This window comes from Solanum dulcamara, chromosome 11 (genome assembly GCF_947179165.1).
Source record: "Solanum dulcamara chromosome 11, daSolDulc1.2, whole genome shotgun sequence".
NCBI lineage: Eukaryota > Viridiplantae > Streptophyta > Magnoliopsida > Solanales > Solanaceae > Solanum > Solanum dulcamara.
Genome location: NC_077247.1, coordinates 54,186,977 through 54,210,621, shown reverse-complemented (window position 1 = coordinate 54,210,621; position 23,645 = coordinate 54,186,977). Strand labels below are relative to the sequence as shown.

The following is a 23,645-nucleotide window of genomic DNA, read 5'->3' as shown; positions in this document are numbered from 1 at the left end:
ATTCGTCTTGATAATGCTGGTGAGTTCACATCTCAATCATTTAATGATTATTGTATGTCGATTGGAATAAAAGTTGAGCATCCGGTCGCTCATGTACATACACAAAATGGTCTAGCGAAATCATTGATTAAACGCCTCCAATGGATAGCTAGACCATTGCTAATGAGGACAAAACTTCCTATTTCAGTGTGGGGGCATGCTATTTTGCATGCAGCAGCACTTGTGCGCGTAAGGCCAACAAATTATCATGAATTTTCCCCATTACAGTTGGCGTTTGGAAGGGAGCCAAATATATCCCATCTTAGAATATTTGGGTGTGCGGTATATGTCCCAATTGCTCCACCACATCACACAAAGATGGGTCCCCAAAGAAGGTTGGGAATATATGTTGGGTATGAATCTCCTTCTATTATAAAATATCTGGAACCTATGACTGGAGATTTATTTACGACAAGATTTGCTGATTGTCATTTTGATGAATCAGTATACCCAACATTAGGGGGAGAACATAAGCAGATGAAAAATGAGATAGATTGGAATTCATTGTCACTATCTCATTTAGATCCTCGAACAAATCAATGTGAGCAAGAAGTTCAAAAGATGATTTATTTGCAGAATATTGCAAATCAACTGCCGGATGCATTTACTAACCTTCCACGGGTTACTAAATCGCATATCCCAGCTGCTAATGCTCAAGTTCGAGTTGATGTCCCGGTAGGACAACTTATTCAGGCAAATGAATCTAGACCACGCTTAAAACGTGGAAGACCATTTGGTTCCAAAGATAAAAATCCTCGAAAAAGGAAAGGAATGAATGATCAAGATGATCATAATTTGGAGGCGAGTGCTCAAGAAGAGCCCAGAGACACAACAAATGGTGATACCACCGAGGAGGTCCAAGTACCTGAAAATAATGAGAATGAAGAAATCTCAATAAGTTATGTCTCGACAGGAAAATGGTGGAACCGAAATAATATTGTGGTCGATAATATTTTTGCTTATAATGTTGCTATTGAAATAATGCAACAAGATAAGGATCTTGAACCAAAATCTGTCGATGAATGCAGACCGAGAAATGATTGGCCAAGATGGAAGGATGCAATTCAAGCAGAGTTAACTTCACTTGAAAAACGTGAAGTTTTCGGATCAATAGTTCGAACACCTGAAGGTGTCAAGCCAGTAGGGCACAAATGGGTATTTGTGCGTAAACGAAATGAAAAGGGTGAAGTCGTAAGATATAAAGCACGACTTGTAGCCCAAGGTTTTTCGCAAAGACCTGGCATTGACTATATGGAAACATATTCCCCTATGGTGGATGCAATTACTTTCAGGTATCTAATGAATTTGGCAGTTCATGAAAAGCTTGAAATGCAGTTAATGGACGTGGTCACTGCCTATTTATATGGCTCATTGGACCACGACATTTTTATGAAAATTCCCGAAGGGTTCAAAGTGCCTGAAGCATACAAGGATTCTCGAGAAAATTGCTCAATAAAACTTCAAAAATCCTTGTACGGGTTGAAACAATCAGGGCGAATGTGGTACAATCGTCTTAGCGAATATTTGCTAAAAGAAGGATATAAAAATGATCCAATTTGCCCTTGTGTCTTTATGAGAAGGTCTGGATCTGAATTTGTCATAATAGCAGTATATGTTGATGATTTAAATATTATTGGAACTCCAGAAGAACTTTCAAAGGCAGTAAAATGCCTGAAAAAGGAGTTTGAAATGAAAGATCTTGGAAAGACAAAATTTTGTCTTGGTCTACAAATTGAACATTTTACAAATGGGATATTTGTCCATCAGTCAACATATACTGAAAATATTTTAAAGAGATTTTATATGGATAAAGCACACCCATTGAGTACTCCAATGGTTGTGAGATCTCTTGATATTAATACAGATCCGTTTCGGCCTTATGAAAATGATGAAGAGCTTATTGGTGCTGAAATACCATACCTTAGTGCAATTGGTGCATTAATGTATCTTGCCAACAATTCTAGACCAGATATAGCTTTCTCAGTAAACTTGTTAGCAAGATTTAGTTCTTCACCAACACGCAGACACTGGAATGGAATTAAGCATATATTCAGATACCTTCGAGGTACCATTGATATGGGATTGTTTTACTCAAATGATTCCACGTCACAATTGATTGGTTATGCAGATGCGGGATATTTATCTGATCCCCATAAAGGTCGATCGCAAACAGGCTATTTATTTACATGTGGTGGTACAGCTATATCATGGCGTTCAACAAAGCAAACTATGGTTGCCACTTCCTCAAATCATGCAGAGATAATAGCCATTCATGAAGTAAGTCGAGAATATGTTTGGTTAAGATCAATAACTGAACACATTCAAGAAACATGTGGTCTTTCTTTGACAAAAGACGCTCCAACAATATTGTATGAAGACAATGCTGCATGTATAGCTCAACTGAAGGGAGGATACATCAAAGGAGACAGAACAAAACATATTTCACCAAAATTCTTTTTCACTCATGATCTTCAAAAGAAGGGTGAAATAGATGTCCAACAAATTCGTTCAAGTGACAATTTGGCGGATATGTTCACCAAAGCATTGCCAACATCAACCTTTGAGAAAATGAGATACAAAATTGGAATGCGTCGTCTTCGAGATATTAAGTGATATTTTCATCAGGGGGAGCAAAATACGCGCTGTACTCTTTTTCCCTTAGTCAAGGTTTTGTCCCACTGGGTTTTCCTGATAAGGTTTTTAATGAGGCAGCACTCAAGGCGTATTATCAAATATGTGTACTCTTTTTCCTTCATTAGGCTTTTTCCTACTGGGTTTTTCCTAATAAGGTTTTAACGAGGCACATTTCTCGTGGACATCCAAGGGGGAGTATTATCAACCAAGTAATATCAACCAAGTAAAATGGTTGTCCACTTAAAATGGTGGATAGTCCATTTACTTTTTAAGTGGGTAAAATGCCCATTAATATTTTCCTCCACTTGTAAATATGGCTATAAATATAGCCTTAAACTTCAATGTAAAAACACACAAACACATAAAAGAAAGAATTACTATTACTCTCTCTATATTACTACTCTCTCTATTAATACTTTCTATATACATATTCTCTTGTTCTTCTTCCTTTATAAAATTATCAAGTTAGTTAATTCATAACAGCTCTAGGTTTTTCCTCTCTCGTTGAATATACTCCATTACACTAGCTTTATAGTTAATATTTGTGATTCTTATTTTTCTTAGTTTATAATTAGCTCTAAATGTATTATTATAACCTTAGAAACTTATTTGATAAATAAAGTCTAGCAGTCCAAAGTATTATAGATAGACTTTTTTCTTTCATGGGATCGATTTCGGACTTTAAAATTGGATCATATTTGCAACAATGACTTGTATTTTTTTAGGATTAGAATTGAGCATGATCGAATTTGATGTTATTGCCGGAAAAAAACAATTAATTAGACGTTGTAGTTTTTACTATTGTTAATTGTTGTATTTTAGAAATTTCTGGATTTTGTATATATTAGCTTTTTCTTTTATTTTTATTTTATTTACGTAAAATGGCATCTTGCAACATATAATAATTGCACGGGAGAAAATTTTGTCCTGTTTTTCCCAAATAACTTCGGATTAAGGCCCATAACTCTACCTATAAACCTACTTCAAACGTGATTTTTTACACGGTCTTGAAGATGGGCAAGACCTAGAGAAAGCGTCGATTGGGGTTAGGGTCGAGTTTCGGATCGGGTAACAGAGTCAAGGTCTTGGTTTGGGGTTGGGTTTTGGTGTTATAGTATTTGGGCAGATTATACTTAAATGCTCGTGTGATAATATTTTTTTTCGTGACCAATACCAAATACCAGAAAGTAAATAAAAAAATCACTTATTTTCTAAGAAAATAGTTTTAGGAAAACATTTTCCTTCGTACCAAACACACCCTTAGAGATCGTTTGTTTAGAAGAAAAACAGAGGTCTGACAGAACTCTGCTTGATATTTTCGTTGATAACATAAAGAGAAAAAGGAAACATGGCAAATAGACCAATGTAAAGATTAACGAAGTGCTAATACAAACTGTATGGTAATTCCATAGAGGAATATGGGTATTATATCTTAGTTTGTAATCTTAGGATATGTTTTTCCGACTTTTTATAATTATCTATGGATGTTGTCGTATTAGCTAAAAGTAATACCTTATTGAAGGATCTTACGTTGATACGATAATATTTTTGGAAAAATTGATCTTATCTTAGTTTATACAATGTAATGTCATGTTTTTATATAAATACCTATTAGAGCTTTTACTAAATTATTCTTTTATGTTAAACTTCATCCAAATCTTCATGAAGTAATGGATTAATAATTTCGTTGATGTGCTTAGAATCTATCCTGTATACAAATTAAATTGAAGTGGTATATTAAAGTATAAAGCAAGAGATATATGTACAAGAGTATTAAATATCTCCATGTTATGTATCTCTAATTTCAATCAATCATTGCAAATATAAGTTTTTCGAAGCTAAACATGAAACTTTTTGCATGCCACAGAGGAAGTTTAAGAGTTCGGTAGAATCCAACAGGTTTGGCCCATACTCTTTACTTATGCTTAGAAATACCAAATAGAGTTGTCTTTTATAGAATTCAGAACTCATAAACTTAAACTTCTAGCTTGCTCTGAAGTCTCCATTGGTGGCAACTTGTAACGACACATAGGGCAACTTGGATCTTTAAGGATCCAAGTCTCAATGCAGTTAAAATGGAAATTGTGGTTGCAAGGCATGTTGTATGCTTCTAAATCAGGTAAATAATTCTCCATGCATATGGAACATATGTCTGCAGTCAGTGCATCATCATGGGTTGGCACATTTACTTTCTGTAAGAATTGAGTTTTTGATCTTACTGCAGGTAGTGACCTAAACTCTTTCCTAGCGCGCTCAATAAAAGACTCTTTTAATTCCCTTTCGTAATTCTCATCATAACACTTGTTCCGCAGAGATATGCCATTCACAGTATCTTCTATGTGATCTTCTATCCATTTAAATTCTTCGTACAAAGACGATCCTCGTTGTCCCACTCTCATGATCTTGTCATAAACTGATTTCCAAAGTAATTTCGCGAAATATTCTCTATCTGCTGCAAGAATTCTTGCTTTCGTAAGTTCAAATTCTTGAGGATTTAGGGACACTTGCTTGACAAATACCAGGTTCACAATAATTTCATCCAAATATTTGTGTGGAGGACGTGTAACAATTTTCTGATGAGTGTACTCCAAAATTTGTTTGATTAAATCATCCTTGTTCTCTAATATTTTCTCACTAGAATTCCATTTAACCCTTTCTAATGGATAAGGAAAATTAGTTCCCAAAAGTATTTCATCGATTTTATCCCAGGATAATGACTTGTACTTACAACAACACGTATTATCACAATTGAAGTCTTCCACAATGCTCTCGCCACAAGTGTAAGCATATTTGACAATTACATTAATCTCCACGTTAAGATCGTTACTTGAACAACGATCTCTTAAAGCATAAACAATTTCAGGAGACACACGAATTTCACTATATTTGGATGGCTCCATTTGATGAAATTAAACTAATCAAAGCCTTAATATCGATTATGAGAAGTGGAGAGCTTCACTGCTTCGCTATTTGTATTTATAGAGACAGGCTAGGGTTGATTTTTTATATTGTTTTTGTGTTGGATTAGGACTTCGTCTGTTTATAGTCATGAACCTTTCTTTTTTCCTTTTCGATTTTGGTTTCCAATTTCCTAAAATTACAATTATGGTAAGTTACCTAATTGCCACAAGTTTACAGACTACAATGTATGTTAAATGGCCGGGCCTTAATTATATTTAGGCGCCTAATCGGTGTTTATAATACTCCTTTTGCTCCATATTATTTGTCCAAATATTAAAAATAGTTATCTTAAATTACTTGTTATTTATAAAATTAATATAGAATTAATTATTTTTCTCGTTTTGTCCTTAAAATTAACTATTTTCGAAAGTATTAAAGTCTTAAAGTTTCAACTTTTAAAAAAGTTTCTCCATTTGTAAACATCCTCCTTCACGTGTAACTCCATTCTTTGGTTGACGGGCAGAAAAGAGAGAGAAGCACCCAAAGGTTCAATGGGCTTAGAGCCTATTTTGGATGAACTTATCTTAGCTGTTGAAATATCTTTTAAACAGTTTTGTAGTGTTTGAATAAAAAAAAAACAGTTCGATACACTAAGGCTCCCGCTATGCACAGAGTAAAAATATTTATAAACATTTGTTTTTAAATTAAAATATGAAGAATAAACCAAAAATCATATGTTAGAATTTCTAACTAATGGCTTTTGATTTTTGGCTTATAAGTCAAAGCCAAAAACCAATTCAAATTAGAACATTACATTATTATAGCAAATAATTGTTTTGTTCCTTCAATTATTGTTGTATTCTGATCTTAGTTCTTGTATTATTTGAGTGGGGGTATTTAACCTTCAATTAAACTAAATATACCATTTTAATCCAATCGCAAGTTGAACCTAATTCAATATGTTTTGCCTTAGTAATTTCCTAAGGAAAAGTAAGGTTTAGACTCCTTTCCTCCCTTATGATGATACCTTTCCTGATAACGAAATGACTCTTTTATTTGGTGAAAAATGATATATTAACCCTTGGAACGTAAGTTACGTCAATTTTTCACCCTTAATACCGTTCTTGATGACGAATTAAGTCCTTGTATTACATTTTTTTAGCATAAATTGGAGTTTTTTTTTTCATGCATAACTTGGAGTTTGACCCCTGTGGTTTCCGGACTAAACAGTTGCAGTCCTCAATTTTATCAAATTGATGTAATCAAACCCTTTATCTAAAAGATACGTCAATTTTATTTGCCATTTTCATCAACATAGAGATTAATATTGGAAACTTAAACTTATAAATAATGAGTAAAGTAAAATAAAATCATATTACTTGGAAAAAAATATTTTCTTTTCTTCTCTTTTTGATAATATCAATCGAATGGAAATAGCCTGACTTACTTCTCAAGCTTTGGCCATCTTTTCTTGTTAAACAAGTTGATTCAATTTCCCATCCACTATTTGATCATATATAAATATAAGTCATTAACGAGCAAATTTCACTAGTAACCATTCATTGCTTTGCTCTTTTCTAATCTAATTTCTCTAGTTCTCTGTGTTACTTCCGTAACGCTACAGTATTATTGTATTTTGCAATAAGTAGTTAAGAAATCGAAGCAATGGATGTAGAAAAAGGCCAAAGTGAATCTGCTCATGCTGCTGCAATTCCACTTGTAACTTCTTGTGGATGGAAGAGGTCCAATGATGGTAGCTTAATGAGCAATTTGAAGGAGCAATTTCACGATTTTGTGAATACCCCTATGGCTGATCACAAGGTTTGCTTCAAAAATACTATTAACAAGGTACATACATATCTTTGCTTAAAAAATAGTAGCTACCACGTATTTCGTTTTTTTTCAAAATAAAATAAAATCTCCTTCTATTTTCTGGAAAAGGGAAAAAAAATATACTGGATCAGATGGTCGAACTAGACGTTGTTTGTTTGAAATTGTTGTTCTTGTTGTTGTTGGTTTGTAACAGATGGTTGAAAATTTCCGGAAGGAAGTTCATGGGCTTAAAGGTGGGAAAAGTTCTGTGACCATCCAATTCCTACCCACAGAGGAGAATCATTAGAGATTAGATTGGACATGACACATCACACGTACGAGTAACTTTTAATCAATTTTATTAGCATTCCAGTTCCCTTCATTTTTTCTCCTTCAAATGGCAGTCCTTGTTCTAAGTTACCTGAAAAGTTTGCAAATTTAGTGTAGTTAAAGAGATTCGGTGTTTGATACTTACAGATTGTACTGATTATTTTAAATTTTTACTAGGAAGTCGCACTTTGTTATAATATAACGTTCCATGTCTTGTATTTGAAAATTAGTTATAAATTGTAAATATGGTATACACGAGTAAATCACAAATTAAATACTTTTTTCAAACACAAAGAACAACCAAACAACAAACAACTATTTCATTACTCAATAATAGAAAAAAAAAACAACAAATGAAATACTAATAGTTATGAGTAGTCAGTAAACTTATGTACCAGTAGTTTTATATACATCTTTATGTAATCAAACTTTTTTCCCTATAGTGAGTTAAGGAAAATAAAACATTATATTTTTTGTTTTTATATCAGAATCTGATATTTGATGTCTATATTAAAGCGGTCTAATTAAGGATAAAATAATTCTATCACTGTACTACAGCGCATATTAATAAGGAAAATATAATTACTTACAACTCGTTCATTGCTCCACATGCTTAAAGGGTCTAAATTTAATCTCTAAGTCTAAATCGTTGATTGCCTCCACATGCTTAAAGGGTCTAAATTTAATCTCAAGTCTAAACCCTAATTTGGTACCCCTAACACTAATGGATTTAAATTATAAACAAATGTTGACAAAAATATTTCCATTATCACACTACATAACAGATTAATTACAGTATTTATCAAAATTTGACTTTAATATTTATCATAAAAATTTATCAACTTTAATATTTATCATAAAAATTTATCCCTAATTCACAAGTAATTAAATTATGTAAATATTTTCTACATTATTAATACAATGAAATTTTAATATTCACAAAGCTGGTTTTCCTACTCGTTGGTGCTCCTTTCCCCTCAATTGGTGGTGGAATGATATAAAACGTTTCAAGATCCAGTTTTAACTATGAAAAAAGTTTTATAGTGTCGAGAAAAATGGACTAACACAAAAATATATATATAATTAAAAATAGTAGAAATAAAATGGTAAAATAATGACACCAAGAATTTTGCGTGGAAATTCAAATAAGAGAAAAACCACGGGTTAAGAGGAGAAATTGATATCACTTAAATAAGGAATTTTACACTAGATAGTATCAAGTACAAAACTCAAAAATGACAACCACACACTTAAAAGGAATAACACTCTTTTGATCTCCATCTTATTAAAAATATCGCTCACACTCTATTTTTTTTTACAAATTATTTTCTTATAATATATAAAATACCTCACAGCTCAAATGTTTTTCTCTCTATCTCAAATAAAGAGCTAAAGAGCTGTTTTTATAACAACTCTCCCATCAACTTTTTGACAAAAAATGCAGAGAAGCTATAATTTGCAGCATTTTTTGATAAAAAGAAACATTGGCCAGCCATGACAAAGTATTTGAAAAAAAAGATGAGGGGACTAGACCCCACATATAGGGAGGGTATTTTGATACTTATCTGAATTCGCGGCCAATGAACATGATAAACTAGAAGGAAAAAGGCCAAATGAGCTAAATAGTATATCAATATATTATACTATTTATAATGTATTGTTTTTTATATATATAATATAATATTCCCCCGTCTTGTCTTTTTTTAAGTATCATAAAAGATTCGACACAATTCTTAAAAAAAATTAATTAATAATATTATTTAATTAATATATTTTTATTAATTATTTAATTTTTATCAATATATATACCTCTTAATTTTATAATAATTAATATTAAAAACAAAATTAAAAATAATAATTATTATTTTTTAATTATTTAATTAACTATTATTTTAAAAAAATATTTTTGATATACGTGAGGGGGACAGAGGGAGTACATTATACTAGAGAAATGAGGGAAAAGGCCAAGCGAGCTTTCACAAGCTCCATTAAAGTAGAAATGTTGAAGTTCGGGATAGATTCCTATTGCCTGTTCAAAGAGCTGCTATTGTGAAAATCAGGGATTAAGCAAAAAAAAATGTGGAGGCAATTCCGAAAATTTAGCAGTAGCAGCAGCAGCAGCTCCAGTGCAAAAGAAAAGAAATGGGATGCTGTGATCATCGGCGGTGGCCACAACGGCCTTACAGCTGCCGCATATCTCGCTCGCTCCGGTCTCTCCGTTGCCGTTCTCGAGAGGCGCCACATCATAGGCGGTGCTGCTGTCACTGAAGAACTCATTCCCGGCTTCAAGTTTTCTCGTTGTAGTTACCTACAAAGCCTCCTCAGACCCTGCGTTATAAAGTGAGACCTAATCATTACAATCATTTATAATAGAATTTGTTGTTTGTATTGATTTTTCCCCCTTCAATTATTGGGAATGCGTTATGATTAATAGAGAATTGGAACTGAAGAGACATGGATTGAAGCTACTGAAGAGGAGTCCTTCATCATTCACGCCTTGTCGTGATGGACGCTATCTACTACTTGGTTCTGACAAGGAACTCAACTATTCTGAGATTTCAAAGTTTTCAAAATCTGATGCTGATGCTTTCTCAAGGTTCAGTATTATTTTTTTTTACTGGTCTGTACGTCAACTTCAATGGCAATTTATGGAAACTGTGTTTGTTGCATTTTTTTTAAAGGTCAAAGAGGAACTAGTTAAATAACAATGTTTACTACACGAGAGTTGAACCTTGAGCAATTCATTTTGTCGAAACAGCATTTAAGTTTGTTAAGGCGATTTAAATGCAACAGTGCTGATGTGAACTAGACTATAAGATGAAGGAGATACATAGGTGTACAGCCATTTATGGTGGATTAACTCATATACATCATTGAGAATGCTTTGGTGAAGCTCAGATTATGACTATGATTGGGAAATAGATATGGCATGTAGCTCGCATCCAAATCACTGGATCAGGTTCAACCTTCTTATATACTGAAGTTTAATGTGTCCATTGTTCTTGACACTTTCAAGATTGACATACTCAAGAAGGAGAACCGAAGGGTGCTTCACATGCTAACTTAAAGGCCAGAAAAAGACAAGTTCCCTGCCAAAATTTCCAGGCATGGGACTTGATGATAATTTAGGAATTTGAGGATTGAGCTTGCTTAGCACCCTAAAGTCTGTATAAGAATTCATATATTAGTTCTTTCTGCTTATCTTTTTATCTATTATTATCATATTGTAAATTTTGAAGTTACCAAGTTTCACCTAATTATAGGTATGAGAGTCAACTAGACAAGTTCTGCGAGTTTATGGACCCACTTCTGGATTCGTCTACACCAGAAACTCTACAAGGCTCTTCTCATCTCAATACTCGTATGAGGCACAAATTGCAAAATTCAGCGTTTTGGGCTAATTGTCTCCGCCGAGCACTCCACTTGGGACAAAAGGACCTAGTGTAAGATGTTCTAGGTGGTCCTGTTTGTGTAAATTCGCCAAACTTATTGTTATCGGTTGGACAAACTAGGGCAACAACATCTACTCCAAAATAGTATGAAGTCTCGACTTCAACTATCATAGTCCATCCTTGTTTACTTGTTTCCACTGAACTTTTCAGGGACTTGATGGACCTTTTACTCGCCCCAGCTTCAAAGGTTTTGAATAACTGGTTTGAGGTTGCTAATTATTACTATTAATTTTCTTTTACTTGTTCTATCAGTCTGCTTAAAATAATTCTGTTTGATATATGAAGTTGTCTCAAGGTTCAAGATTGTGACCTGATCAATGCTTTCTATCATATATTTTGTGTCGAGTATGCTTTTGTCCTTAAATAGTGTTGGAAACCTAAGATGAGTGAGTTCAATAAGCTTCTAATTTTGAAGGCTAATTAATACCGTGGTATAATGTTTTCTCTTGGTTTGTATCTTTCCAGATTTTTCATTCCAATTGTTCCCTTTTATCATTTTTGGCTTTTGTTTTGTTACAACTTGTCTTAAGTAGCTCCATCTGTCTTTACAGTAGTGGAGGAGGATGTTTTGTTATTTTGTCTTCTTTACCACCGATATTCAATTACTCTTTCCTCAATCGACTACAAATGTCTTCTTCAATCAGGTGATGTTTTGTGGGGGGGCTGGGTCAGAGAAGCATAAATGGTATGTCTCCTTAAAATTCGAAATAAAATTCTCCAAGTTCGACATAAACAGAATCTTTGAAATCAACAAGAATTTCAATGGATAGAAATCACTTTTTTCTGGTGTATGTAGTAATTAATCATGTTGATGTACTGGAAGCTGCTACTACTTGTTCTTATGCTATGTAATTCTTGTCATGAAGTGTGTTCTTCTAAAGAGTTAACAATTTTGTTACATTCCTCAAAATACATTTCGAATAATTCTCTCACATCTTAATCATCTTCCCTTCTGATGTCACTAGCTTACTAATTCTGTTTGCTTGACTGAAATGTCACAGACAGATGCTCTGAAAGTAACTCTTGCAACTGATGCAGTGATAGGGACCACGGTAAGCTTTTTTCATGTGTGTAGTTCCCAGAATGTGTCGAATGATGCATGGAGGAGCATTCAATTGCTGCGTACATTGGTTTCATCTATAAAGAGTTGTGATGTGCATCTAGGATCCACAAATATATGATTCGGCATTGCTGAAAAGTAAAAATATTTCCTATTCTGCGTTGCCATCTATTTAGTGAAAATGATTGGATGTTTTAAGTGAAATCTGTGCTTAGTTATGGGATCATGTAAAAGTCGTGTCTTTGCAGCAAATATTGGTCGTTTCACATGGCCCATAATTTAGACATTTCTTTTCAGTTATATGCATATATCTGCCATATCTTTATTGGCAGTTTTCCATCTGCATGAATTAGCAGGCTTGAGTACCTCTTGGACCAGTCTGAATTTTTTACTGAAAACATGTAGGAGTAAGAGTTTTTTGAGTCTCTAGTCAAGAAGGAAAGAAAAACAGGTCCTTTTAGTGTTCCTCGGGTTTTGTCATTCTTCACATTCTCATCAATTTAGTGTATCCTTGTTGTGTCATGGCCAAATTCCAATTCAATGAAATTTTGATTAATATTCTTTATCATGTCAGTTTCAGTTTGCTTCATACTTACTCCTCTCCTCCCTCTTTTTCCTGTTCATCTGTCAACTAATTTATAAATTCATAGGCAAGCGTTCACACGCCTGGAAGTGGATATGTATTGCTACATCACGTGATGGGAGAATCTGATGGTGATCGTGGTGTTTGGTCGTACGTATACAACATAGATGCAGGATTAGCGTTCTGCAAATTTTTAACTACTTCCGCATTTTTGTAAAATCATTTGTTTCATTTATCTGAAGGATTCTGCTTTGGAGTAGTTGCTTAAGTGTTCCAATTATTTAATGAAATACACATTGAATTAACAAAGAGTTCTATTTCATTTTCTTTCATGGAAGAAGGAATCTTTTCTTTGTTTTCAATCTTTTTAAATATAGGAGCCTTTACTAACTTTCAACCAAAAGACCCTTGACTAACTTTCAGACTTTTCAATGTTCTGCTTTAGTATGACTTGCAAATAATTACATCTAATGAATTTAGCAGCTTATTGTAGCTTAAGCAAAAGCGGTAAACTGTTCTTTCTCTTTTCCTTTATGTGGTGCCCACTTACTCCACTATGCTTGGTATCCCCCATATCCATCTTCCTTAATCCCCAAGATGAAGGCTTTATGTGAGCCCACATATTTGAATTATCGCTCCATACAATTTGACTATTAAGAGAGATGGGGCACATTTGCTTCTGCCTTCAAAATCTTTATTAACTTACGCACTCAAAATATTTTGGTGATGCTGTTTTTGTTTCAAATCCAAAATTACCTTTCTTAAATTGACTGGGTGGTTTTATCATGTTGTCCTCTCTTAGTGAGTAAAATAAATGCTTGACAGCAGTTTTTACATGTAGGTATGTTGAAGGGGGAATGGGCTCCGTGTCATTGGCTATAGCTGCTGCTGCAAAGGAGGCTGGTGCAACCATATTGACAAATGCTGAAGTATGCTTACACCCCGTTATGCGTTCACTGCCTCTCCACTGTAAAGAGAATTGAGTTTTTCGGCTCAGAGTTATTTGCTTTTGAGTATCTAACATACATCTAGAGGTTTAGATGCTTTCTTGGTAAATTTTCTTTTTTGGGGGATGGGTGGGGGTGGAGGAGTTGATTTCTTTGTATTTTGTTGGTTCTACCATTTATCTTTTTTTATTATTTTCATTTGCACCTTGGGGAGTTATGTGTGAATAATCCACCTAGATTTCTTATGGCCGAAATACTGTCCTCGTTCCCCTGGCCTTTTTGTTAATATATTAGGGAAAATTCGGTATGACTGAATTCATATGGCAGATTGTGTTAAACATTATGACTAGTTCTTTCCTCTATCACGTTTTAAAATAACAAATAAGAAAATCATTAAATTATATTTTACTTGATGTTCCTAAAATTTCCTCTTCCTTTTATTTCTTTCTGAAAAATTGCATTTAGTCCACCGTGTAATTTACCCTAAGATGTGAAGTAAATACTGTGGAAGTGAAAAATAAACTTGAAGAAATGTAGATGCATCTTGCAGCTTCTAAAGGACATGATATGTTCGGCACCAGTAGAAGACTTTTGTATGAGACTTGTGATTCCTAGGTTCTTAACACCCAACTTCATCAACCCACTTTGTTTGTGAATCCTACTTCTGCTCAGTAATTTTTTCCCGTGCTGTGGCTTTGAATCTATTTTTATATGGGTGGATCCATACCAGTATACTTTTGTCTATCAATCTTTACTTTGCTGTTAGTTTCTGATTCTTAATTCGTAGGATTTTAAAAGTTAGGTTCTCCTAAATTTTCATTTCTATCTTCTAAATAGCCTTAGAAAGATTTAATTTATGCCTATGTATAAACTATTTAATGTTCAGTAACATTGATTTTGTTATCTTGATTAAAAAGGGCAGCCCGGTGCACTAAAGCTCCCGCTATGCGCAGGGTCCGGGGAAGGGCCCGATCACAAGGGTCTATTGTACGCAGCCTTACCTTGCATTTCTGCCAGAGGCTGTTTTCAAGGCTTGAACCCGTGACCTCCTGGTCACATGGCAACAAATTCTTTATCTTGATTATTAAGAGAATATTTATCTAGATCACATGTGTCTAGATTTAGTGAACTTGAGTGAGGTACATGTGATAGAATATTCTATAAGATAGGTTAGGGAGTTCTGCATATAGTTGTCGAATATTTACCTAATCTATTAGTAATAGAGAATGATTACCTACAATGTTTTACATAGCCCAAGACTCAGCACGACTCATAATTATTAATTAATCAAGCTAATAATTTTCTCTTATATTTTCACAACTTTCCAAAAATACAATCTCCTTCCTTATTTGTTTGAAGTTGTCTTTTGAAGGGAAATTATCTTTTGTCGATGTAGGTCTCGAAATTGATGATTGAAGACACGGGCAGAGTGCATGGGGTAGTTTCACTAAGTTGTCTTTCCAATAGTTTACCTTTTTTTTACAAGTCAAAGTTGATCTTGATGTCGCAAATTGGATGGAATTTTTTAGGTATTGCTGGCTGACGGAACCATATTGCATTCTTCTGTTGTTTTATCGAATGCAACACCATTCAAAACTTTCATGGTAAAAATTTGTTCCTCTTCTTTTTTTGAGCAAATTTAGGCTACCAGTGGCATATTATTACAAAATACCAGAGAAAAGGAATCCTATTTTAACAGTGTCCTCTGACTATGCTTCTCCCACAACCCAGGATCTTGTGCCAGATGATGTGCTTCCTCATGATTTTCATAAAGCTATCAAGTGCTCTGATTATCGCTCTGTAAGCTTGCATACATAATATTATTATCCTTGTTTATTCTAAGATTCATTTGTTATGTTCTGGTTCATCCTATGTCAATTGTCTTGTTAAACACCCTTACTTATCAAACAAATCTCTAAGTACATATTTGAATCCAGCATAGAGATAACAGGTTCTAACCATGTAGATAAGAGAGTCTCTATACCGTGCTTATGTGTTGAAATGATGGTGCTTGTCCAGTTCCAGAACATGAGATGTCAAACCATTCTTCTTTCCTGTTATTTCTTCTTTTCATTGATATTGGCTTCATAACTGCTTCATCTAAGGATCCCTGATTGAAGGATCTCAAAGTTGGCAGTTTGGGCTGCATCTCACATTTCTTCTTTCATTATTCATTTATTTCTCTTGCAAGTTCTTGGTAATGAATCCTCAATAGTGCTCAGAGATTTAATTCACAGGCATGAGATTCCCTTTGCATTTTATTTTTTTTGAAATTAACCTTTGGTTTCTTATATCTTTTTGACACTGAAAGGACCAGTATTAACTGTTCTTTTTAGTAGTTTGTCCTACAACAGCAATGCAGCATTTTGTACTGGCACATCCTAAACTTTCAGCCTTGGCCTGCACTCTAAACTGACAGCACCTTAGCTTTCAAAGCCTTCCTTTTATGATTTTTAGGGACCAAATAAGACTTTGCATTTATTTTTAGGCCATAACAGGAATATATGATCTTTCCATTTTGATATGACCTTAAGCGAAGCATTCTTAGAGAGATATCTGATGGTCATGTACATGTTGTAGAAGTTACTAACTTAAAACTCAATTTCCTCATAAGGTTCATGTCCGAGTCTCTTTACTCCTGTTGCATATAAATGGCTCAATCGTGAAAGGCTTAGGTTGATTTCATTTGTAACATTCTTCTTTCTCTACAAAGGTTTAATATTGATTAATGATTTAGTCCCTAAACATTATGTGATGAAATCCTATCTCTTGTTGTGGTCATCATATTGGAGAGGTTTGTAATATTTGGTACCTGAAATTTTAGGGGATTGTTGATTCTTGAACAGACTACTACCAAAATTTAAAAACATATTACCATAATTTGCAGTGCTGCAGTTCAGGCTAAACATTTCATGTTTGGTTGTTAAGCTTTTGTACCTGAAATTTTAAGGGTTCATTGTTTACTGGAACAGGCTACTACAAAAATCAATTTGGCCGTTGACAGATTGCCACAGTTCCAATGCTGCAATTTAAGTCATCCAGATGCTGGTCCACAACATGGTGGTACCATTCACATAGGGCCAGAGAGGTATTCACTTAGAGTTATCCATTTCAGATTCATTTTCTTCTGATTTGCATGAGTTGATTCATTTATGTAACCCAAGTACGAATAAACAAGGATACGAGTTAGTCTCCTAGTCTGTCATAAATCCATGAACACAATGCAACCTCTAGCAGAAATGCAAGGCAAGGCTGCGTACAATAGACCCTTGCGGTCAGGCCCTTCCCCGGACCCCGCGCATAGCGGGAGCTTTAGTGCACCGGGCTGCCCTTTATGACACTACGAGGATACACAAATAATTCATTTATCCTCTATGTAGGTCTTTTTGTCTTAAAGTCAAGTTTTTTACCGATGAATAGAAAATGCCAGAATTGAGTAGAATGGATTTAGAAGATTGATATTGTATTGAGGCTTAGTTGATTGATTGTGCATCTTGTTTGGCTCAACCTATACAGTTATCTTCTATGCCCGAACCAGCTCATGCGACACTCTTATGATACACAAGGGCTAAGATACATTGTGCTCACCCTTAAAAAAACTGTTCTTGTTTTACTAGTTTATTTTCATCATGGTGTGAAATCATGCCGAAGTGCCAGAGATAGCATGTTAAGAAAAGTCTGTTGGTGGGGGATTGGAGAAAAAAGAAATTCATATTAAATATTTGAGTGACATAAAGGATATGTATGACCAAGCTATATAGTAATAGAAGGTACAAAAAAGTTTCCCATAACCGTTGGTCTACACTTATGGTCGACATTGAGCCCCTGCTTGCTTACCCTAGTTATGGATGAGCTAACACACACTATATTGGATGAGCTCCCGTGGTGTATGCTTTTTGCAGACGATGTTGTACTAATTAACAAAATTACTGAGAATGTCAACCAAAATCTTGAACACTTAAGAATGTAAGGATTTAAGAATAAATTGAACTTTGACTAAATATGCGCACGACAAGTTTAGCCAACATAAGAAGAGTGAGTTGAGGTGAGATTAAATGGGATTATGGTGTTTAAATGCAAATAATTCAGACTTCTAGGCTCAATATGGCAAGAGAATGATATGATAGATGAAGATGTTACAAATAGAATTCAAATAGGATGATGGAAGTGGAGACGTGCTAACGGAATGTTATGTGATAAGATGATACCTAATCAGTGAAAACTAAGTTCTATAGAACGGTTGTAAGACCAATAAAGGTAGATAAAAGTGAATGTTGGGCCTCTGAAATCCAACATATCTCAGAGATGTGGATGTTAGGATGGATGTGGGGCCATCAAGGCAAGACGTGGGGTTGCAATTAGGACTGTTATAGCCTCTTGCAGAAATGCAAGGTAAGACCCGTGTACATAAGATTCAATGTGGTCCGCCCATTCCCCAAACCCCGAGCATAGCGGAATCTCACTGTACCAGATTGTCATTTTTTATTATTTTTTTTTGTTGTTGTTGTATCAGAGCATGCTTAGGTTGTACGATAGAGTCACATTGTAACTCATAAAATTTTACGTGCTTGGTTCAGACTAAAAAGTTTGACCTGCATGTGAAGATGTAATTAAAATTATTGTCTCTCCAACAGTACTTTTAGCTGAGGTGGTACACGTGATTCCACAACAGCTGATCTTAAACACATTCAAAGATTATGTTAATCAAACACAACAAGAATAAGCTATTGCCAGGAAGAATAGGAAGAATGACGTTCACATCTTGGATCGCCTTGTGAGCAATTAATAAAATACAGAGTCTAGATGTGAACCTGCAACTAGAAAAATACAATCCATGATCTTGAGGTCTAAGGGCCAACACATCATGACTTGAGCTAGGCCTCATAAACCTTCAAGAACAGATTCATGATTAACTCTTCCCTTTTCCTTTTCCCCTTCTTATATCAATCTGATGCATTTTTTAAGTGTTTCAACTTTTTTAGGTTAACCTGAACCTTGCATCTTCCTAGATTGAAGTCACAAGACAGAGTGTAATTTTCTATGGACAAATGTATCAGAAATGCATGTCCCTTGTGTCAAAGACCTTGGTGTTGGATTCTTAATGAATATTACAACATTTTGAAGGTGTCAATGGTTGCCCTAGTAAAGATTGCTGAAAGGAATTCAAGGAACATCAGTTGTTTAGTTTGTTGCTCATTAGATGAGAAAAGGATAAAAGCTTACTTCCATGTCAAATAGGCAAGAACATCTTATTCCAATCTGTTAAATTGACAAGAGAGGGATGCTCGAGTGGTTAACACCCTCCACCTCCAACCCTAAGGTTGTGGGTTCGAGTTACCAAGAGAGAAAAATGCGGAGCTCCTAAAGAGGGGTAAAAAAAACATTTAATCTGATAGTGATGATCTTTGAGATTTTTAAACGCATAACAAGAAAGTTTGCCCACAATCTATCTTTCTGATGCTGACATTAAACAAATCATTATAGGTGTCATCATTCTTTCCTTTCCTGTACTTTATATAATTGATTAATCGTTATCTCAATTATGATTTCAATCCAAAGACAACTATATAATTCTGCTGCTTGTAGTATAGAAGAGATGCACAGTGCTGCACAGGATGCTGAAAATGGATTACCATCTCAACGGCCCATAATTGAGATGACAATTCCTACTGTCTTTGACAAGACAATCTCTCCATCTGGTACTCAAGTTTGCTTCCTAACGTGTTTATGCAATTATTTGTTTGATAATAAACTGTTTTATGAATTTCTATGGTGGTATTAAGTTTTCATTATCAGTTTTGAATTCGAAATTGTGAATATCAACATTTTAAAAGCAAAGTCTCAACTCGTCTAGAGGTTTGGCAAGCTCTTAACCCCCTGAATGTTCACACAAAGCTAAAGTCAAAAAGGGTCAACTCCTCCATAGATGGAGCATTAACCCCCCGCACGCTTTACACCTTTGAGATATTTGTCTATGTACTGTGCACACTTTATGCTTTGTGTTTTTTGCCCTATATATGCCTAGAACATTTTCTTTAAAATTTCTTTGAAGTATTTGACTAAAATTTATGTAATATGTTGTTGTTCTAAAAATAATAATTGGGTGACTTGGAATATTATGAACATCTATTATTATATTTTTTCCCATTATGATTAGATTAATGTATCTACATTCTCCACCTTTTGAATTTAATACAATCATTAACTATCTTCAATTATTTTTTCATACTTAACATATTTTAACTTTATCTTTTACAATAGTGAACTTAAAAGTTTGTGGGGTTTGCACCTTCACCTTAGGTTCTTGTAATTCAGTTGCTATATTTATATGTTTTGCTTTTTTCCTATATTCTCAAATCTCAACAAGGTTAGTAGAAGGGTTTATTGCAGTTTACCCATGTGGATTTTACATTTGCAATGTACCTCCCTTTGTGGAATTCCCTAAAGTATTCCTTATGGTTTTAGTAACAAGTTGATTTCCATTTTCTTGTCCATATTTTTCCTAGCTGGTAGAACCCCATGCAGTGTTGTCAAAGACGCTATTTAAGCGCACATAAGACTTGAAATGAGGCTTAAAACGTGTTGAACTCTTCGCCTCGCTTTATGTGCGCTTTAGTGTGGTCATCAAGGTTCTAAGGCAAACTTTTCCTTGCCAATGAGCCTCCTTTGAAGAAGTGACACTAAACAATTGATATTTCACTTTATCATACTTTTTTTTTTTCAATTTCTTTGGTCATATATTTGCCATTCATGGTTTATAATTATTTGTCTTGGACTAAACATATATATTTGTATCTTTTTCTCCTTTTGCGCCTTTTTTCATTAAAGCCCATACTTTCTTTGCGCTCTGTGCTTAAAGCCTCAATGGACCTTAGAGTTTTTCGTGTTTTTCGCCTTTTCGCCTTTAATAACACAGACCCCATGTCAAATTATTATTTACGTCATCTCAGATTAATCCTGGATAAGAAATCTTAAACCAATTCAACATGAAACAAGTAAAATTAACACAGAAATCTTTATACAAAATCTGAAGTTCGATAAAAAATAATTAAAGAACTTTTCTGTGATGACTTTAGCTAAGTTGACAAAGATATAGTCTTATGTTTAGAACAATATGCACAAGCTTTTGGAGGGAATGAGCTAACACTGTTTGAGGGGTTAGAATACTGGGTTTCTAAAACCACGTAGGGGTTTTAGGATATTTCCTCAGCACGGGGGAGGGAATTCTAAATGTGCAAACATGACGAAGTAAAATGCATTAAACACATAGTATTATGTTATTCTCATTTAACAGAATAAGACAGATGTTGTTTCTTGTGGTTTTCGATCAACACTAGAACTTACAGATATTCATCAATGTTTTACCTAGGAAAGCATGTGATTGGTTTATTCATCCAGTACACACCTTATAAACCCTCTGATGGCAGCTGGGAAAATCCTGTATATAGAGTTAAGTATCTCTGAGTTACATTCTTTCACCCACTTTTTTCAAGTCATCTATTTCTTTTCCTTTTTCCTAGCAGGAGTAGGAGTTCCTCACTTATAACGACGATACCTTTCAGATTTATTCTCAAACTTTTGAATCCAACCTGATTGCATCTTTATGCATCACATATTTCATGTTTGTGGTTAACAAAAATTTATTGCTGTAGGAATCATTCGCCCAGAGATGCTTTAGCATGATCGATGAATATGCTCCTGGATTTAGCTCATCAATTATTGGGTATGATATGTTGACTCCTCCAGACCTCGAAAGAGAAATTGGTTTGACAGGTGAGCCACTGCTATCCTCTTGATCAGTTATACCTTTTCTACTCCTTCCCCTTGGAGAAAGAGCCATAGTTATATGGGATGTCCTTCGTTAGTGTTTTTTTTTGTTGATAAATTAAAGGATAGACACGTGTCAATGAAGGATGCAAAGGCGATTTCAGTTCACAGAAGTACTAAATACACGTTCTCTGAATCATATGCAAAGTCAAGTTAGCCTCATGTCATAGGTTGGATTTTTTTTGGTCACTTCCAATATTTTTGTTGAACATGCTAAAATTGTACCATCGAGTATATAATATTATATGCCAAAAATTTTAAACTTGTCAAGATCGTAAACTTATTTTGTTGAGCATTAAAGATGCTCAAGTAGATAAATTAAATAGTTTAGCCCATTGCAATCGAGAAAAATAGACTATCACGAGTTTCTTATTAAGTAGCTAATTGTTGAGTATTCCCAATATTCAGAGATAGGTGAAGTTGGAATGACCTAATATATGTACAACTTTCCAACAGCGCTTTATTGAGTATTTCTCCTTTAACATGAAACGTGTTTGTACCTTATTAGTGAACTTCTGTGCTACAGACATTAAATGAGTTCGGATGTGAGTCCAATCCGTTTACTGAATTACACTGCCCACCCAGGATAGAAAATCTCCACAAGGCATTGTTGTCCTGAAGTTGCCACAATATTGGCGAACTCTATTGTAGTTCAACAACTGTACTAAATAGTATATCCATCAGTTAGGATTTCAATAATGTTCATAGCTTAATCTTCCTGTAAACTAACGTTTTGTGATCAACTTACCTGACTTGTTTCTTGTTGAAGCACCAGTGTCTCATCCACTGAGGTCAATAAGTATCAGCATACTACAAGATTTTGGAAGATAATACGAAACCTGATGTTTGGTTTATCTGAGTCTAGTTCAAGAAATTTTTGGATTCATCTAGTTATGAGAACTCCCCAGACCCCATGTTGTGGGATTTCACTGGGTGGTTGTTTTTGTTGTTGTTGTTGTATCTAGTTATGAGAACGAATGACTATAAGCTGGAGAATGCTTTATAGTCAATGCAAACCAATATAGCAAATGCTGATGCGTTGTATTATATCTTGACAGGAGGCAATATATTCCACGGAGCCATGGGATTAGATTCTCTGTTTTTAATGCGGCCAGTGAAAAGATGGTAATGGTTTTGAACAGCTTTTAACATTAGTCCTTGAAGGACTCAAGTCCATAAAATGATGATTTTTGCTATTATCTGAACGTTGAAATGCAGGTCAAATTATCGGACTCCAGTTGAAGGCCTATACTTGTGTGGCAGCGGGGCACATCCCGGTGGTGGAGTAATGGGCGCCCCAGGACGCAATGCTGCGCATGTTGTCATTGAGGACTTCAAGAAATCATGAAGCTGCTCTCCCAGCAACAGTTTTTTCTATTGTGATCTTTTTGACAAGTTCCGTCAGTTAAATCTGGGTTTTTTGTTACCAAAAACCCAGTGGCACATTAGTTTTCTTCCCAATTTTCATGACACCATCAATAAGGGCATCTAGTCTAAAACATGCCAAAAACCCAGTGACACATTAGTTTTCTTCCCAATTTTCATGACACCATCAATAAGGGCATCTAGTCTAAAACATGCTGGTGTTATAGCCAAATAGAAGTTCACCTCGTTTTATTGCTAATACGTTGCTTAAGAGTCTATCCAGAGTCTATTGAAAATTGAAGTCGGTTTGACGGATCACTAGTGCAAATCTCTTCGATTGAAGAATCTTCAGAATGAGTCGATCCCCTCAATGTAAAGAATACTGAGTGCTGGGAACAGGAAAATACTAATTACAGAAAATAATTTAAAGTCGAACTTTTTGCGGCTTTCTTTCTTTTGAAAAGTTTAATTTTCCACCTTTGAGAACATTAGTAAATTGACAACTTAAGCAAAATGAAGATATGGATATTCAATAACATGAAAAAAATACCATATGATTTATTCTCATCTAATAGCACATACCCAGTGGATTAGTCAAGACATACATAAACTGATTTAAATACCACCATTATCTCAAAAAAAAAGAGGAGGATAACACTGTCGACTTAAACCATTAGTTCTACACTACCACTATA

The 23,645-nt window shown here is 34.6% G+C and overlaps 1 protein-coding gene across 1 annotated transcript; it reads left to right on the top strand.

Annotated features, from left to right (window-relative positions):
• The first annotated feature begins 9,652 nt into the window (after positions 1-9,652).
• Positions 9,653-23,385, top strand: LOC129872178 (uncharacterized). The gene is made up of 16 exons (XM_055947064.1): positions 9,653-10,056; positions 10,151-10,312; positions 10,980-11,159; positions 11,319-11,376; positions 12,170-12,220; positions 12,879-12,961; positions 13,653-13,740; positions 15,155-15,196; positions 15,288-15,362; positions 15,490-15,558; positions 16,731-16,846; positions 19,345-19,457; positions 21,128-21,207; positions 21,411-21,531; positions 22,644-22,710; positions 22,804-23,385. The coding sequence occupies exons 1-16, from the start codon at positions 9,794-9,796 to the stop codon at positions 22,931-22,933; spliced, it is 1,698 nt and encodes a 565-aa protein (XP_055803039.1). The 5' UTR covers positions 9,653-9,793; the 3' UTR covers positions 22,934-23,385.
• The last annotated feature ends 260 nt before the right edge of the window (positions 23,386-23,645 follow it).